Source organism: Heterodontus francisci, chromosome 5 (genome assembly GCF_036365525.1).
Source record: "Heterodontus francisci isolate sHetFra1 chromosome 5, sHetFra1.hap1, whole genome shotgun sequence".
Taxonomy (NCBI): Eukaryota; Metazoa; Chordata; class Chondrichthyes; order Heterodontiformes; family Heterodontidae; genus Heterodontus; species Heterodontus francisci.
The window spans coordinates 155,661,877-155,681,701 of record NC_090375.1 but is presented as its reverse complement, the minus strand read 5'-3'; the positions used below and the strand labels follow the sequence as shown (position 1 = coordinate 155,681,701).

General features: G+C 42.3%; 1 protein-coding gene across 1 annotated transcript in view; it reads right to left on the bottom strand.

The window, feature by feature from the left end:
- LOC137370287 (golgin subfamily A member 4-like) overlaps positions 1-19,825 on the bottom strand; it is a 282,307-nt gene that overhangs the window by 204,543 nt on the left and 57,939 nt on the right. Inside the window, 2 exon segments of the mRNA XM_068032665.1 lie at positions 5,324-5,422; positions 13,035-13,091. Of these exon segments, the coding sequence (XP_067888766.1) occupies positions 5,324-5,422; positions 13,035-13,091 (156 nt within the window).

Sequence of the window (19,825 nt, the reverse complement as noted above, 5' to 3'; positions counted from 1 at the left end):
TCCCTGGTGCCAGCGTCAAGGATGTCACGGAGCGGCTACAGGATATTCTTCGGGGGGATGAACAGCCAGAGGTGGTGGTCCACATTGGCACCAACGACATAGGTGGGAAGGGGGATGAGGTCCTGAAAGCAAATTTTAGGGAATTAGGAAGGAGATTAAAAAGCAGGACCTCAAGCGTAGTAATCTCAAGACTACTCCCAGTCCCACTTGAGCAGAGGAATAGGAGAATTGAGCGATTGAACGTGTGGCTGGAGAACTGGTGGGGGAAGGAGGGCATCAGATTCCTGAGGCATTGGGACCGGTTCTGGGCAGGTGGGACTTGCACAAGATGGACGGGTTGCACCTTAGCAGGACTGGGATTAATATCCTCATAGGGAGATTTGCTAGCGCTGTTGCAGAGGGTTTAGACTAGATTGGCAGGGGGATGGGAAACTGACAGGGAGCTCAGATTGGAGGGAAACAAAACTGTTAACTTGTCAGGAGTGTGGGAACCAGGACCAAATATCAGAGAGGAATACCAAGGTGCACAGAATACTGAGATAGACAGCAGTAGAGTAGGGAATAGTAAGATTTTAAGTGGGGTCAAAGGAAGGGAGAAAGTAATGATGTCTGAATCAGGGTTAATGTGCATGTGAATGCACGGAGTGTGGTTAATAACATTGGTGAAGTACAGGCGCAGATTGACATGTGGAAATATGATCTTGTGGCTATAACAGAGACCTGGCTCAAAGAAGGGCAAGATTGGGTGTTAAATATTCCTGGATCCAAAGTGTTCAGCAAAGATTGGAAAAGGAAAAAGGGGGAGGGGTGGCGGTATTGATTGAGAGCACTGCAACGCTGGAGAAAAGGGATGTCCCAGAAGGGTCGAGGACAGAATCTATTTGGCTGGAGCTAAGGAATAAAAAAGGTGCAGTTACATTGCTCAGCGTTATCTATCGGCCACCAAATAGTGGGAAGGATGTGGAGGAATGCATTTGCAAGGAAATTACAGAGGGGTACAAAAATTATAGGGTACTTATAATGGGACTTTAATTATCCAAACAGATTGGGATCATAGTAGTGTAAAGGGCAGTGAGGGGCAAAAGTTTCTAGAGTGTGTTCAGGAAAATTTTCTACAACGGTATTGCTAGTCCGAGAAAGGAGGCACTGCTAGACCTGGTTCTTGGGAATGAGGTGGGCCAAGTGGATCAAGTATCAATGGGAGAGCATTTAGGGGACAGTGATCATTGTATCATAAGGTTTAGGCTGACTACGGAAATCAACACAGAACAATCCAGAGTAAAATAATTAACTGGGGGAAGGTGAACTTCAATGGGTTAAAAATGGAGCTGGGGCTAATAAATTGGAGTCAAAGGTTGGCAGGAAAAATGGTAGCTGAACAATAGGCTACCTTCAAAGAGAAGGTAGTTCGAGCACAGTCAAGGTACGTTCCCTCGAAAGGGAAAGGTAGGGTAAACAAATCCAGAGCTCCCTGGATGACAAAAGAGGTAGAGATTAAGATGAAGAAAAAGTGTGCTTATGACAGATGCCAGGTAGAAAATACTAATGAGAACAGGCAGGATATACAAGGTCTAGAGGAGAAGTGAAAAAGCAAATAAGAAAAGCCAAGAGAGAGCATGAAAAGAGACTGGCAGCTAACATTAAAGGGAATCCCAAAGTTTTCTATAGAGATCTTCTTCTTTGGCCTCCTTGTCTCGAGAGACAATGGGTAAGCGCCTGGAGGTGGTCAGTGGTTTGTGGAGCAGCACCTGGAGTGGCTATAAAGGCCAATATTAGAATGACAGACTCTTCCACAGGTGCTGCAGAAGAAATTGTTAGTTGGGGCTGTTACACAGTTGGCTCTCCCCTTGCGCTTCTGTCTTTTTTCCTGCCAACTGCTAAGTCTCTTCCACTCGCCACACTTTAGCCCCGCCTTTATGGCTGCCCGCCAGTTCTGGCGATCGCTGGCAACTGACTCCCACGACTTGTGATCAATGTCACAGGACTTCATGTCGCGTTTGCAGACGTCTTTAAAGTGGAGACATGGACGGCTGGTGGGTCTGATAACAGTGGCGAGCTCGCTGTACAATGTGTCTTTGGGGATCCTGCCATCTTCCATGCGGCTCACATGGCCAAGCCATCTCAAGCGCCGCTGACTCAGTAGTGTGTATAAGCTGGGGATGTTGGCCGCCTCGAGGACTTCTGTGTTGGAGATACGGTCCTGCCACCTGATGCCAAGTATTCTCCAGAGACAGCAAAGATGGAATGAATTGAGACGTCGCTCTTGGCTGACATACGTTGTCCAGGCCTCGCTGCCGTAGAGCAAGGTACTGAGGACACAGGCTTGATACACTCGGACTTTTGTGTTCTGTGTCAGTGCGCCATTTTCCCACACTCTCTTGGCCAGTCTGGACATAGCCGTGGAAGCCTTTCCCATGCGCTTGTTGATTTCTGCATCGAGAGACAGGTTACTGGTGATAGTTGAGCCTAGGTAGGTGAACTCTTGAACCGTCGCAAACCTGTCAATGAGACTCTGCAGCCACTCTTCAGTGTGAGATGCTAAAGCAGCATCGTCAGCAAAGAGGAGTTCCCTGATGAGGACTTTCCGTACTTTTGTCTTTGCTCTTAGACGGACAAGGTTGAACAACCTGCCCCCTGATCTTGTGTGGAGGAAAATTCCTTCTTCTGAAGACTTGAACGCATGTGAGAGCAGCAGGGAGAAGAAAATCCCAAAACAGTGTGGGTGCGAGAACACAGCCCTGTTTCACGCCACTCAGGATAGGAAAGGGGTCTGATGAGGTGGCGCTATGCTGAATTGTGCCTTTCATATTGTCATGGAATGAGGTGATGATACTTAGTAGCTTTGGTGGACATATATAGAGATATAAATAGTAAAAGGGTGGTAAAAGGAGGAGCGGGCCTATCAGGGACCATAAAGCGGATTTAAATATGGAGGCAGAGGGCACAGCTGACATCTTTACCAAGGAAGATGCAACGCAGGCAATGGTGAAAGAGCAGGTAAGTCAGACACTAGAGGGGTTTAAAATTGATAAAGTAGCATTTGATAGGCTGTCCGTACTTAAAGTGGATGAAGCACCAGGACTGGATGAGATGCATCCAAGAATACCGAGGGAAGTGAGAGTGGAAATTGCGAGGTACTGGCCATAATCTTTCAGTCTTCCTTAGACGCGGGGGTGGGGCTAGAAGACTGGAGAACTGCAAACGTTACACCCTTGTTCAAAAAGGGGTGTAAAGCTAAGCCCAACAACTACAGGTCAGCCAGTTTAACTTCGGTGGTGGGGAAACTTCTGGAAAAAATAATTCGGGACAAAATTAATAGTCACATGGACAAATGTGGGTTAATTAAAGCAAGCCAGCATAGATTCCTGAAGGGAAAATTATGTTTAACAACCTTGGAGTTTTTTTGAGGAGGTAACAGAGAGGGTTGATGAGGGCAATGCAGTTGATGTGGTGTATATGGACTTTCAAAAGGCGTTTGATACAGCACCACACAACAGACTTGAGCAACGTTATAACTCATGGAATAAAAGGGACGTAGCAGCATGGATACGGAATTGACTGTGACAAGAAACAAAGAGCAGTGGTTAATGGAAGTTTCTCAAGCTGGAACAAGGTTTGTAGTGGAGTTCCCCAGGGCTCAGTATTAGGACCCTTGCTTTTCCTGGTATATATTAATGACCTACACCTTTGTGTACAGGGCACAATTTCTAAGTTTGTGGATGATACAAAACTTGGAAGCATTGTGAATTGAGGAGAATAATGCAGAACTTCAAAAGGACACAGACAAGTTGGTGGAATGGGCAGTCAGGTGGCAGATGAAGTTTAATGTGGAGAAATGTAAAGTGATTCATTTTGATAGGAAGAACATGGAGAGATAATATAAAATAGAGGGTACAATTCTAAATGGGGTGCAGGAGCAGAGGGACCTGGGAGTATATGTGCATAAGTCATTGAAGGCAGCAGGACAGGTTGAGAGGACGGTTAATAAAGCATAGGAGTATCCTGGGCTTTATTAATAGCAGCATAGAGTACAAGAACAAGAAAGTTATGCTGAACTTGTGTAAGACACTAGTTCGGCCTCAGCTGGAGTATTGCGTCCAGTTCTGGGTGCCGCACTTTAGGAAAGACGTGAGCGCATTGAAGACAGTACAGAAAAGATGCACGAAAATGGTTCCAGGGATGAAGAATTTCAGTTATGAAGTTAGATTGGAGAAGGTAGTACTGTTATCCTTAAACAACAGGCTGAGAGGTGATTTGATAGAGGCATTCAAAATCATGACGGGTCTGGACAGAGTAGATAGAGAGAAACTGTTCCCAATTGTGAAAGGACCAAGGATGAGAGGGCACAGATTTGAAGTATTTGGTAACAGAATCAAAAGTGACATGCGGGAAAACTTTTTCACGTAGCGAGTGGTTAAGGTCTGGAATGCACTGCCTGAGAGTGTAGTAGAGGTAAGTTCAATTGAAGCATTCGAAAGGGAATTAGACTGTTATATGAGAAGGTAGAATGTGCAGGGGTACGGGGAGAAGGCAGGGGACTAGAACTGAGTGAAGTGCTCTTCTGGAGAGCCGGTGCAGACATGATGGGCTGATTGACCTCCTTTTGCACTGTAACAATTCTGTGATTCGATGTGAGCAGACAACAACTGTGTATCTCCTTAATCAATCAGATTGAAGATTCATTACTGGGAAGCACAGAGTCTGAACTAGGAAGTATCAGTTAGAATTTTGAATTCAATGTAGTCAGGTACGGAAAGCGACAGAGGGTAAGCAATTGGATACAGATAAAAGAAAGTAAAATATAAAAACATATAACTTTTAAAATCTCCAATAATTAAAATCTGAAAGAATGAGGTGCCGCACTTGTGTAGGTTAATTTTCTGTGTCGTAAAGGACAGTAATTGAGATTTAACAAGTCATTAAAAGTGTGCTTTTTCTGGAGAATTGAGTTTTTATTTATCAGCTAATATATTTGAATGGTGAGTCAGTTGGCAAGTCACTGTTATCACACAGCTTTTGAAGGAGCACAGCAACTCGGAAAGAAACCTATTTCCATGTTTAATTGCGCATGTGCGGTTGCTGGAGTTGCTGTCCCATTTCCACGTAAATAATGGTGAGTATCGTTAAGCTCGTTAATACTTGAACCGCAAAACCCGGCCTATTACGTGCCTGTAGCTTCTGACTTTAAAAATGAAGGGCGTAAATCAAGCAATTCAAATCTGAACACCAAGATCATTTGCCTGCAAAGATTACAAGAACGTTTTAACCAGTTTAGTTATCATCTACCATTGAATTAAAATACGCCCATGCTGTGCCGTTCTACCTGTGTCTGCAGAACACCAATAAGTTGGTCTTTCTCCTCCAGGGCTGCTTCAAACTCATCCTGAAGATGTTTCTTAGCTTGTTGATCCATTTGGAGTTCCTGAGAAATTAAGAAAGAAGCTTCATGGAGACACGGCATTTGCTTTTTTCTGACATTTCAACAAGACTTAGAAAAGGGGCATTGCTGTTATTTTAACTCTTAGCATGTGTAATAGAGAAGGTGGAAAGCAAAGCATAGATGGCACCAACACACCATGTACTAGAAGCACAAACTCTTCTTGCCATCAATAGAAGAGTCATATTGCCATCACCAGCAGCAGTGTGTACCATCCACAAGATGCACTGCAGCAATTCACCAAGGCTCCTGAGACAGCACCTTCTAAACCCGGAACCTCTACCACCTAGAAGGACAAGGGCAGCAGATGCATGGGAACACCACCATCTGCAAGTTCCCCTCCAAGCCACACACCGTTCCTTCACTGCCGCTTGGTCAAAATCCTGGAACTCCCTTCCTAACAGCACTGTCCACATGGACTGCAGCAGGTCAAGAAGGCAGCTCACCACTACCTTCTCAAGGCAATTAGGGATGGGCAATAAATACTGGCCTAGCCACCAGTGCCCACATCTCATGAATGAATTTTAAAAAATCAATGGAAGAGTCAAAGTTTCAAGCTCCCTCTTCTCCCCCTCCCAATTAAACTGAAGGTGTCAGCATCACTGCTGTGCAGTGAAAGACGAAAATAGATGGAGGCATTTCTGGAACCATGTGACAGCAGAAAAACAACCACATTTGTATCCAAGACTTGGAACAGGTTTCTGGCCTGTTATGCTCAGTCACAGGTCAGAGAGTTAACAAAGCCTGTGCAGTGACAAAATAAACTTCAGATAGACACTCCATGAGTTCATCCAGACAGAATGATCCAACTACCACTTCCCCAATCTGAGCATGCAATTGTTTAATTGTTCCAGGGTTTTTGCCTCCACCACTTAATCTCTGAACTCTATTCCAATGTTTATTGCTGTTTGTATGAAGACTTTCTGACATCAAGCCAAAATTTCTCATGTGCTCCTCTTGTCTTATTGTCACATTCAGTTTGAATTAATGTTCTAGATCTAGTTTTGCTGTACCAATTGATATCTTGTGAAGACTCGGTCACCTCTCAACTGCCTCCTTTCAGGTTTTCTGAGCCTTTAAGCCTTACAGCCACAGCAGCACAGGAACAGGATACACCACTAAGCTGTTCACGTCTGTTCCACTTATTCAAATACATCATGGCTGATATACCCTTAGTATTCCAGCCCCTGTAGTTGAAGGCCAACATTTAATGATTTTTGTTTTAGAAAAATTGCATCTGTTCACCAGCCTGCAGTGATTTCTGTACTTGGACTCCAAAATCATTCTGCTCCTCACCGTTTGGAAAATACTCAAATCTATCTTTATGATGTCCCAAGTGGATGACCTCACACTGAACTCCATTTGCCACAGTTCTGCCCATTCACACAATCCAAAGTAATTTGGAACTTTCTGCTCCAATCTGCACCACTTACTTTTCCATCAAACTTGGTGTCATCAGCAAACTTGGATATATAACTATTTCTTCATCCAAGTCATTTATGAAAAGCTCAGGCCCCAGCACAGATCCCTGGCCGACCCGAGTAGGCCAATCCTCATAATCTGAATATGTACCCATTATCCCTACTCTGTCTCCGACCTCCTAACAAGTTCCCTACCCATGTTAATAGCTTGCTTCAGTTTCAATGCATTCTCATTTAACACTAAGTGCAACTTTATTGAATGCCTTCTGGAAGGCCATATTGTTACGAGAGTTTCCATTTTTGTGTTAAAACTTGGGAATCTATATTTTAAAAAAATAAAAAGGATTTCACGGACATTGAATCATATGGAGATTGCTGAACTTTGGGTGTTTTTTTTTTGAAAAGGAAGTTCAACAAAAAGCTGACCAGTAAACAAGTTTTACTGCAAAGCATGTGATTTCAAGTAAACGCCACAGCAGGTTCAAACCTGAAGGGACAGATGTTTACAAGGATCACGATACAAGGCTGTCACAGGACTGTTGCTGAACTGCTTTTGGTTTCACTTTGAACTGTTAAAACCTAGGTTCTTTTTTGGACTAAAAGAGTTGTTGGATAACAGAAGAACATCCAGGCCCCTGTTACCTCTCTTTGAAGAATATCTGCTCTTGAAAAGAAAATGCTGTTATGAACTTGTACTCTTGCCTCCTGTATTATGAAGACAACCGGAATATCTGCAGAAACCTTGCATCTCGAAAAGGACTTTGCATTGAATGTGAGAGAATTAACACCTTTTCTGTTGCACACCTGCTCTAAGACCTATGTGAAGCCTTCTGCAGTTGAATTTCCTTGAACGCCTAACCGAAACTCTTCATCAACCTCACCTGGAAAGATTCCTAGTGGCAGCCAATTATTTGACTTTGGAACAACTCGCCAAAACAAAGGACTTCCTTCCATATCTTTGCAAACTAGGTTTCTTTTTATTCCTTCTATTTCTCGCTAACAGCTGTAAACAAAACTCCTTTTTTCCCAGTTAACCAGTTTTTGGATGTGTGACAGTGAGGGCTAGGGAAAATATAAGAGACTTCAATATTTCAATTCGTGTAGAAATTTACGTCATAATTGGTTAAGATTTACTTTATAAGAAACTGTCATGGTCCTGTAGTTTTTTTTTTCAGGAATATCTTCTTCTTCTTCTTCTTCTTCTTTGGCCTCCTTGTCTCGAGAGACAATGGGTAAGCGCCTAGAGGTGGTCAGTGGTGTCAGTCGCTGTGAGGCAACTATGGAGTGACCTCTCCATGGCGCATGCCTGGGCGAATTATGCGGTTTGCCTTTAAGGTTTGCAGAGGATCAGTATTGCTTTAAGAACCAGCAAACCTCAGGAGTTACAGGAAAGTGCATTTTTGGTTGCCGTTAGAAACAGCCATTTGGAGACTGCGATTCAAAGGGTGCATTCTCGGTATAACAGATATAGCCACTGGGAGTGAGCAGCAAGCGATACATTTGTTGCAATTCAATTTTGAACTGGCTTTTAGTTGAAGACAGTTTGTTCTAACAGAACACATACACAAAGGCCACAGGTGTGATGACAGCACCTGGAAAAAGAGCTCTCACCCATTTAAACTGAAGGAAGAGAAATTTAGTCTGTTTAATTAATATCTCTCAAAATTCTAAAAAAGTCAAGCCAAAACAGAGATCTCTGGTAATTTAAACTGAAGGGAGGGAAGTTAGACTGTGACAATCTTTTATCCTTCAAAAACTCTGAAGTCAGACTGATTCTGTTGAATGTGTTAGCAAGTCATTTAATTGTTGAAATTCACTGGAGAAGGAAAGCAACATTTTGTGAGGACTTCAAGCAACATTAGACTGTAAATTTGCAAGGACTCTAATTTTTCTGTTTTAAATGTTGTTTATATCTTCATAGTGTTTAAGAATTTAGTTCTTCTAATTAGAAAGAGTTAATTTGTTGATTGAAAGACACCTGGTTTGGTTAGCCTCATTTGGGGGTTAATAGATGGTACAATTTGGCTGGGTCTTCCTTTAATTTGGAAAGTTTTAAATGATACGTTGGGCAATCTGAGGAGCGAAAGGATTGAATTATCAGTGCGTTTCTCCCACCACAATCAGAATCGTATATTTTGAGTGGGGACTTTGACTGGAGCGGTCGGTCGTAACATGAACAAATAATTTTGTTGTTTGTTAACAAAACCTGGTTGGTGAGATTTATTCTGGGGGACAGAAAGAATATCTAATAGGCTGTTTCAGTAAGTGGGAGATTTTATTGATATGTTGTGACCTATGGGGAAGTGGGACTGAATTAACAATGCACTCCTACCGCCTCTGTCCTAACAATATAAATAACATTTATGGACACTCTCTTCTCTGCTACATTCATTACCACCTCAAAAAATTTAACTAGGTTCTTTAGACAAGACTTAACCTTTACAAATACATACTGGAGCTCTCTGTTCAGGACATATTTGTCCAAGAGCTCATCCACTCTGCCCCTAATAATAGTACTCTTGTAGTAGGGATCAGACTCTTTGAACCATTTGCTAGGCCTAAGTAATTGCCATGAGCCTCATGCCCAGAACAGGATACTCTACTCTGCACTGTATAAAATTGAACATGACCTTCCCAGACTTGCACTTGACTCTTTTGGCCATGGAGTTCAGCACCCTATTTGTTTTGTTTATTGCTGCTTTAGAAATTGGCAACAAATTTAGTCAAACCCTAGACTCCTTCCAAATTTATCTTAAGCTATAAACACACCTGGAGCAAATTATTCATTTTTTCCTCCCTATGTGCAGTAATTTACAGTGCACGTGCAATTTTATTTACCCCTGCTCCACTGAAATATTTTGTAGTCCCTGAGCTGCCTCCTCAGATTCATTTGCTCCTAATTTTCTATCACCGAGCTTGACGAGTTTGCACTGAACAGCTGAATCCAAGACATTAATGTAAATTATAAACTGTACAGGTCCAAACAATGAACCCTGAAGCAAAATCAACAGTCTCCCTCCCCACCACTACATAACTTAGTTAACAAGAACTCATTACTATGTTTCAGCCAATTTTTAATTGATCCAAAAAATTTAACTGCACTGCACATCAAATATATCCCTTCCAGGCCTGTCACAAAGTTAGTGGACACAGCTTCACATAACCTATTCCATCAGATGGTGATTTCATCGCTACACTATACGGGTGAAACTGAAGACAAACCAAGCCCTTCCTTGGGTAAGGAGCAGCGAGAATCACCTCTGATAATCCTCGTGCAAGTTTCAAAGCAGCACTATCACAGCATTGTCGTCCACCATCTTTTGTGCTGAGAATTTTGAGACATTGGAAACTCAGTGCAGAAAACACCTTAAATCAGCAGATTTGGTGCTGCCTTACTAACTTAGCAGTTGATCGCACAGTATAATGCTGAGCCATACACAGGCCAGGAAAGTCCCAAGTTTCATCCCCGATGGCTGATCTCAGCTGGATAATTATGCATGGAACAGGGATAGGGAGTTGGTAAAAAAAAATAAAAGTCTGTCAGTGATCCAGCTCCAGATCTCTGTCCTGCTAGAAATGATTTGTGTACATTAGGACTAGACTGGGCTCAGCTGTGGATTCACAAAAGAATGGACCCTCAGGAGAGGTACAAAAGAGCTGGCAGTCCTCATGGAGCAATAAGTTGCATTTATATAGCACCTCTAATGATTATTTTTAACCAAAGAAAGCCCCAAAGCATTTCATGGACAGAGGTAATGGAAGAACAAATTTGCCTTTACATTGCACCTTACACAATCTCAGAATATACCAAAGCGTACAATAGCCAATTAAGTACTTTTGACAAGGTGTCACTGTTGTCATTTAGGGAAACAGTGCAGTCATTTGAGCACAGTAAGCTCTCACAAATAGCAACAAGATAAATGACCAGATAATCTGTTTTAATGATGTTGCCTGAGGAATAAATATTGTCAAGGGCACCAAGAGAACTCTCCTGCTCTCTCTGGAATAGTGCGAAGGGAATTTTTTTTTAACATCTGCCTGAGACAAGGCCTGAGTTTAATGTCTCAATCTAAAGACAGATAAAGAAAAAGGTCGATAAGGGAATAGGCCCCAAGCAGTGAACTAAGAGATTTGAAGGAGTGATCAAAAGCTTGGTCAAAAAGATAAGTTTTGCAAAAGCTTTTGAAAAAAGCAGAGTGGTTTAGAGACAGTTATAGAGAATAGAGCCACAACAGCTTAAGGCTATGCCACCAATGGCAGAGGAAAGTGAGGGAAAGATGGAAAGAAAGCCATAGTCTGATGACAAAAAGACGAAGGATGGGATACAGTGCTGGAGAAGCCTTCAGAGGAAAGATCTCAAAGGTATCAGTGGATGAAGGGCAAAATTTAAACGTAATGCAAATAGGCTCAGGAATCAATGTGTATCAGCAAGAAAGGAGGTGATGAGCAAACCGAATTTAGCACATAACAGAATACAGTGGGCTAAATTTTGAACAAATTGGAGCTTATGGAGGGTGAAGGATGAGATGCCAGCAAGTAACGAAGGCTGGAGATGAAAAAAGAATGGCTCAGGGTTTCAGCAATGGCAAGACTGAAGTAGCGACTGAAACTGGGCCAACTGTTCTTTAAAAGTAGTGCCTTCTCTTGTAGTGTTATTTGTCCTGGTGGCGTTGAATCCACTAGCTCAGATTCAAAATGGAGTCAAGCTTTTCTCCCATCTGTTGATTATGTAGCCTTCAGCATTGTTCCATTTTTCCAATAAGTTGGGTGCATTCCAATTTTATCTAAGCAATGCCTCCTCAAATTTATACAGAATATATTCTTAAAACAGACCTAGATTTGCTCTTCCAGATTTAATACCATTTGGTATCTAGTCCAAGTGCATGCTTTCAAATGTAACAAAGATTTTAGCTCAGCCTCTTCGTTACGGTTTTCATTAAAAATAACAAAGGTACACATCAACAGTTTGATGCGCAGTCCGAATATTGTCCCTTGCTATGTCCTGAATTGCATGCTGCTTTGATATGTGCAGTCAGGCAAAGTGAAGTGAAAGCATGTCTTGAGCTGTTCTCCAATTCAGTTATTTACTAGCTGTGGCTGCATTATGTTCATATGTACAGCTTTTTTGTAACTTGTAGGTGCATATAATATTTCCTTGAGCTCCAGAAACAGTATAGCCAAGCACACAAAAGTGTTTCTGAAAGCCTGATTTCTTTCAGCCAACATCATTTTTATTTTATTTATTTAGAGATACAGCACTGAAACAGGCCCTTCGGCCCACCAAGTCTGTGCCGACCATCAACCACCCATTTATACTAATCCTACACTAATCCCATATTCCTACCATATCCCCACCTGTCCCTATATTCCCCTACCACCTACCTATACTAGGGGCAATTTATAATGGCCAATTTACCTATCAACCTGCAAGTCATTCTTTAGAGAAAGTCTATATTTGGGGGGGGGGGGGGGGGGGGGGCGACTTGTATTCCTACTTTCATTGCAGCAAAGGTGCATCAACAATGAAATTTGCATGTCTTAAATATCCTCACTGAACAGTCTCAGTGCTGCAGACAAAACTGGGGTGTTGTGCAATCAAACTTGAAGATAAGCATATGCATTCAATGCACAGCTCTACGTCACCAGTCATAAAATGTCTTTTTACTCTGAAATTTTAGTACACAACTACAAATTGCTTAAAGTCTTATACAGCAAAGAAAATGTCATGCAAACAAGTTAGTCTTTGATTTTTAAAATCTAATTTCCTTGTGCATCTCTTCCTTTGACCCATAGTCCAATCAACATGCATTTGAATTTATGAAAGAGATATAAACATATTAAGTATTGTTTTAAGGTACCTCAGTTGCCTTGACAATAGTTTTGACTTGTATTTGACTAAAATTTACGATCAGAACTAGCTGCTGTTAATACTATTGACACATTCACTGTGCAGTAACATGCATTTAACACACAAATCAACTTTTACAAGTTTTGTTTCTTTTCCCAAATAAAAGTGCCAGCCACAACAAACAAACCCCATCGCTAAAGAGGATAAAAAAATTAAAAAGAGGATAACGTGAGAACTTTCAGACTATTTGGTCACCCGCTAATTTCATGTGGTTTAATGGCACAATAGACAAACCATGCAGTTTAATTCAAAATGTGCAGGGTCTTACTTCACGTAATTCTCCAATCCTGCGCAGGGCTTTATCTTGACCTTGACTCAAAACGACCTAAAAGCAGTGGGTAGAAAAGGTCTTCAGATCAATGTACAGGATTGCAGATATAAACAGGTTCATGAGTTAACTATTCTCCACTTTGGATTGCTCAGTGTTGAAGCAAACTGTACTTTTTGTAGTCCCTGTTAATATTCCTACACACAATAAGGTTGTTAACTAACAGTATTTAAGAATAAAATGAAGTTATGTCTTTGAACATTTCATTACACATTACAGTTAACTACTGGGCTGTAAAATACTATCTTCTACTTACAGTTTATACCTTTTTTCATGGATGTTTTAGAAGCAAACCTCTCGCAAAACTATGTATTTGTTATGACAAACTAATTATCGAAGCATGTCAGTAATGTCATGCATGACTAACTCAGAACAGGCTTGCCAAAGCAAAAACTACAGATTCAAATGTACTGAAAACTATGCACTATAGCTTCATCTGCCGTATGTCATTACACAGAGTAAGGTTGATTGATTTGACGGCAAAATGTACACTGTAGCTTTTAATAATCAAATCAAGTCAGATTTTTCACTATTGAACTGTACTGAGCTGAGTGCATTCCTTGCAAGAGCTACCTCTACATCTTTCATCACACAGAATACCTTGCACATTCCAACTACTGCATGTAGTAATCAAATTTAAGCTACTGGAGAATTACGATCTCATTAAGAGCTGATCGATTTTCTAGCCATTGATCGTATTTCTAGTATGCAGTTCTGAATACTGATGAGAGTGATGGTTACTCTAGCAAGTACAGCCAGAACCAAGTCCATGGCACCATGGGGGCTTCTGCTCTATAGGGAAGGAAGAGGAAGATCAGAAAAGCAATCGTGATAGGGGAAATCAATACTTAAGGGAACACACAAGTGTTTCTGCTGCCACTGAGCTGACTCCAGAATGGAAAGTTGCATCACCAACCCCCCACGGCTGACAGTCAAGGATGGTGCTGAGCGGCTGCAGAACATTCCGAGGTGGAAAGCTGAATAGTCAGAAGTCATGATCCATATTGGTTCCAATGAGATAGGTAAAAAGAGGGACAAGGTCCTGCAGCCAGATCTTAGCGAAATAGGAAAGAAATGAACAAGTAGGACCTCAAAGATAGTAATTACTGGATTACTCCTTGTGCCACATGCTAGTGAATACAGAAATTGGAAGACAGTGCAAATAGATGTATAGCTGGAGAGATGGTGCAGGAAGGAGGCCTTTAGATTACTTGGGGAGGTGGGACCTGTAAAAGCCATTCGAGTTCCACAACAAGAGCTGGACCAATATTGTGGTGTCAAGGTTGCTCGTGCTGTGGTACAGGGTTTAAAGTAGCTTGATAGGGGAATGGGAACCTGAGCTGAAAATCAGAAGGGAGAGAAACAATGCTGGAAATGGAAGATAGAAAATTAGTAAGCGAGTATGGAAGGCAGAGAAAAACAATGGCTAGAAAATAGACAATGAAGGAGTTGTTCAGGAATTAGTGGTATATACTTCAATGCAAGCTGTCTACAAGTTCTCCCTGTGTCTGCATGGGTTTCCTCCGGGTGCTCCGGTTTCCTCCCACAGCCAAAAGACTTGCAGGTTGATAGGTAAATTGGCCATTATAAATTGCCCCGGTATAGGTTGGTGGTAGGGGAATATAGGGACAGGTGGGGATGTGGTAGGAATATGGGATTAGTGTAGGATTAGTATAAATGGGTGGTTAATGGTCGGCACAGACTCGGTGGGCCGAAGGGCCTGTTTCAGTGCTGTATCTCTAAATAATAAGACAGATGTGCTGAGAGCACAGATCGACACTTTGAAGTATAAAATTATAGATATGACAAACTAAAGGAGGGCAGGAATGTCAGCTCAACATTCTTGGTAATAGGATTTTCAGGTGAGATAGGCAGATTTTTTTTAAAAAGCAAGAGGATCTCAATATTGGTTAAAGAAAGAATCACAGCTCTAAGGAGGGATGGCATGTTAGTCGGATCATCAAATGAGGCTAAATGGATTGAAATCAAGAAAACAGGGGCAACTGCACTCCTGGGAGTATTCAAACACTGGAACAGGAGTAGGCCATTTAGCTCTTCAAGCATGTTTCACATTTAGTGAAATCATAACTAATATGTGACCTAAGAGATAGTGAGTCCGAGGAAAAAGAATGCCGGAAGCCAACAGATAAAAACGGTGGCAGTGAGTTAGCAGGAGTCAGAGAGCGTGCAAGCCTGTGGGAGTCAAAGAGAGAGCACGGGGACAGCAAGTCAATAAAAAAAAAAATCAAGGAGTGACATCACAGGTCAGTAGGTATGTGATTGGTTATTTGGAGAGCCCCGAGGTAAGCAGCACATAGCTGAAGGAATTCAGGGTCAGAACAGCACAGCAAAGTGAGCGTGAACATCAAGGTGAAAAGTTTTTTAAAAAACGAAGTATAGCCAGCAGAGGGGAGGGTGCTGTCTGGTGAATTATACTTTTTAATAAGTCCCTCATAAGTCTTCAGTGTATTTCTATTCAGTTTAGTTAGTCTAATAAGTCTAATAACCTCAGTTCAGTGGAATGCACATCCTATAACATGTAGGATGCTTCTTGTCTCCTGGACAAGGAAGTGCAGGAAGTGTCGTCAGCTGGAGGAGCTCGTGCTCCAGGTTTCTTGGTTGGAGTGGTAGCTGGCGTCATTGCAGTACATCTGTGAGGCTGACAGCTTATGTGGATAGCACGTCTCTGGATGGTCACAGCTTAAGGGTGTGCAGGCAGAGAGGAGGTGGGTGACTGCCAGGCAATCAAGGAGGACCAGGCAGGTAGTGCAGGAGTCCCAAATGCATATCGCTCTTCAATCAGTATTCAGTTCTGAATAATGGTGAGAGTGATGGTTGCTCTGGGAAGTGAAGCCAGAGCCAAGTCCACGGCACCACAGCTGTTTAAGGGGGCAGGAGGAAGACTGGGAAAACAATAGTGATGGGGGATTCTAGAGTTCGGGGAACAGAGAGGCGTTTTTGGCACCACAGATGCGAATCCAGGATAATATGTTGCCTCCCTGTTGCCAGGGTCAAGAATGTCACTGAGCGGCTGCAGAACACTCCGAGTCGGGGGGGAGGAAGGTGAACAGCCAGCAATCATGGTCCATAGAGGTACCAACTACATAGGTAGAAAAAGGAATGAAGTCCCGCAAGCAGGTTTTAGGGAGCTAGTAAGGAAATGAAGTAGTAGAACCTCAAAGGTAGAAATCTCTGGATTACGTCCGATACCACGTGCCGGTGAGTACAGAAATAGGAGAATAATGCAGCTGAATGCATGGCTGGAGAGATGGAGCAGGAGGGAGGGCTTTAGATTCCTGGGACATTGGGACAGTGTCTGGGGGAGGTAGGACCTGTACAGGCCGGACACACTGCACGGGTACAATGTCATTGTGGGGTTGTTTGCTCGTGTTGCTGTGGAGGGGTTAAACTAACTTGGCAGGGGGATGGGAACCAGAAGGTAACGTTAGACAGGAGAAACAAGTTGCGCAAAGAATTGGGAGAGACAAATCACACTAGATTAAGAAATAGTAAAGTATTGGGGGTGGTCAGAGTAGAAAGAATGCAATAAGGCCTAAATTGGGTTTATTGTGCATATTTGCCAACACACAGAGTGTGGAAAATAAGGTTGGTGAGCTGCAGGCACAGTAGCCATGTGAGAATACGATGTCATGGTGATAACAAGAGACCTGGCTCAAAAAAAGGCAGGTATGGGTACTAAATCTACCTGGATACAAGATGTTCAGGAAAGATAGGGAAGCAAAGAAAAGAGGATGGGTGGCATTATTGATTAAAGATAATATTACAATACTGGGCAGAGAGGAGTCAAGAACAGAAACTGTGCGGTTAGAGCTAAGAAACAGTAGAGGTAACCTTACACTACTAGGTGTATTCTGTAGGCCAAAGAGTGCAAAAGATATGGAGGAACAAATTTGCAAGCAAATTGCAGAGAGGTGCAAACACTATAGAGTAGTGACAACGGGGGGCTTCAATTATCCTAATACAGACTGGGATAGTAATCGTGTAAAGAGAAGAGAGGGGGAAGAGTTTCTAAAGTCTGTTCAGGAGAATTTTCTACATTAGTATGTTTCCAATCAATGGGGAAGGAGACATTGCTGAATCTGGTTCTGGGAAATGAGGTGAGACAAGTGTCAATAGGGGAACATTTAGGAGACAGTGATCTTATCATCATACGGTTTAAATTAGCTATGGAAAAGGATCAGGAACAATCCAGAGTAAAATTAACTGGAGAGGGCAAATTTCAATGGGTGAGAACAGATCTGGCACAGGTAAATCGGAATCAAAGATTGGTCGGCAAAACTGTAACAAAACAATGGGCTGCCTTTGAAGAGGAGATAGTTCGGGTACAGCTGAGGTACATTCCCACAAGATGGAAGGGTAGGACAAACAAAACCAGAGCTCCCTGGATGATGAAACAGATAGAGAGTAAGATGAAGCACAAAAGGGGTGCGTATGACAGATGTCTGATTGATAATACAAGTGAGAATCAGGCTTAATGCAGAAATTTCTTCTTTCACATCCCCTCAGAACTAAGAGCAGCAAAGGGAGAGCATGAGAAGAGAATGGCAGCTAAAATAAAAGGCAATGCTAAAGTCTTCTATAGGCATATAAATAGTAAAAAAAATGGTGGTAAAAGGAGGAATGGAGCCCTTTAAGGAACAAAAAGGGGACTTACACATGGAGGCAGATGGCATGGCTGAGGTACTAAATGAGTATTTTGCATCTGTCTTTACCAAGGAAGATGATACTACCGGTTGCAGTGAGAGGGGAGGTAGTTGAGACACAGGGCAGGATAAAAAAAGTTAGAGGATGTTATAGAAAATCTGCATCTAAGTCAACAGGACCAGATCAGATGCGTCCAAGGATAACCGACGGAATTAAGGGTGGAAACTGCGGAGACACTGACCATAACCTTCCAATGCTCCTTAGATAGGAGGGTGGTGCCAGAGGTCTGGAGAATTGCAGATGTTACACCCTTGTACAAAAATGGTGTAAGGATAAACACAGCACCTTTAGGCCAAGTCAGTTTAAGCTTGGTGGGGGAAAGATTTTACAAACAATAATCAGGGACAAAATTAACAGTCACTTGGACAGTCTCACTGAAACATACAAGATTCTGAAGGGGCTTGACAGAGTAGACACTGAGGTTGTTTTCCCTGTCTGGGGAATCTACAACATTGGGGCATAGTATCAGGATAATTTAGGGCTGAGATGGGGAGAAATTTCTTCAGTCATTGGGTTGAGAATGTTTGGAATTTTCTACCCTGTAATGTTGTGGACGCTCCATCATTGAATATATTTAAGGCTGAGATAGACAGATTTGTGGTCTCTCAGGGAATCAAAGGATATGGGGACCAGGCGAGAAAGTGGTGTTGAAGCCGAAGATCAACCATGATCATAATGAATGGCGGGCAACTTAGTCTACTCTTGCTCCTATTTCTTATGTTATGTTCTTAAATATGGATTAATTATGGAAAGTCAGCAGGGATTTGTTCAAGGCAAATAGTGTTTAATGAATCCGATTGAGTTTTTCAATGAGGTAACAAAGAGGGTTGATGAGAATAATGCAACTGATGTGGTATGCACAGACTGCCAAAAGGCTTTTGATAAAGTGCAACTTAACAGGCTTGTCCAGTTGGAGTCGATGAAATAAAAGGGACAGTGGCAGCATGGATACGAAGCTGGTTGAGTGACAAGAAGCAGAGAGTAGTGTTGAACGGCTGTTCTTCAGACTGGAGGAACATATATACTAGGATAACCCAGCAGTCTGTCTTAGGATCACTGCTTTTCTTGATCTCTATTTATGACCTAGGCACAACTTCAAAATTTGCAAAACTTGCAAGGATTGTGAACTGTGATGAGGATAGTGGTAGACTTCAAGAGGCCAAAGACAAGGTGGCAGAATGGGAGGACATCTGGCAGCTGAAATTTAATGCAGAGAAGTGTAAAGTGATGCATTTTGGTGGGAAGAATGGAGGAAAGGCAATATAAAATCAAGGATACAATTATAAAGGGGAATCAGGAGCACAAGGACCTGAGGGTCTATGCGCACAAATCGTTGAAGCTGGCACAGCAAGTTGATAAAGTGGTTAATTAGGCATACGGGATCCTGGGCTTTATAAATTGAGGCAAAGAGTACAAAAGCAAGAAAGTTACGGTGAACCTTTATAAAAACTGATTTTGCCTCAACTGGAGTATTGTTTGGACACCACACCTCAGGAAGGATGTGAGGGCATTAGAGAGAGTGCAACAAAAATTATGAGAAAGGTTCCAGGGATGAGATATTAGTTACGTGGATAGATTGCCGAAGGTGGGGCTGTACTCCTTAGAGAACGCTGAGAGGAGATTTGATAGAGATGTTCAAAACCATGAAGGGTATAGACAAAGTAGATAGGGAGAAACTGTTCCCATTGGCGGAAGGTTCGAGAGCCAAAGGACACTGATTTAAGGTGACTGGCAGAATAACCAGAGGCGACATGAGGAAAATCTTTTCCACGCAGCGTGTGGTTAGGACCTGGAATGCACTGCCTCAAAGTGTGATGGTAGCAGATTCAATCATGGCTTTCAACAAAGAATTGGATAATTATCTGAAGAGAAAAAATTTGCAAGGCAACACAGAAAAGGCAGGGGAGTGGGACAAGCCGAGTTGCTCTTAGAGAAATGATATGGACATGATGAGTCAAATGGCCTCCTTCTATGCTGTCACCATTCTATGCTTCTAACTCCAGAAA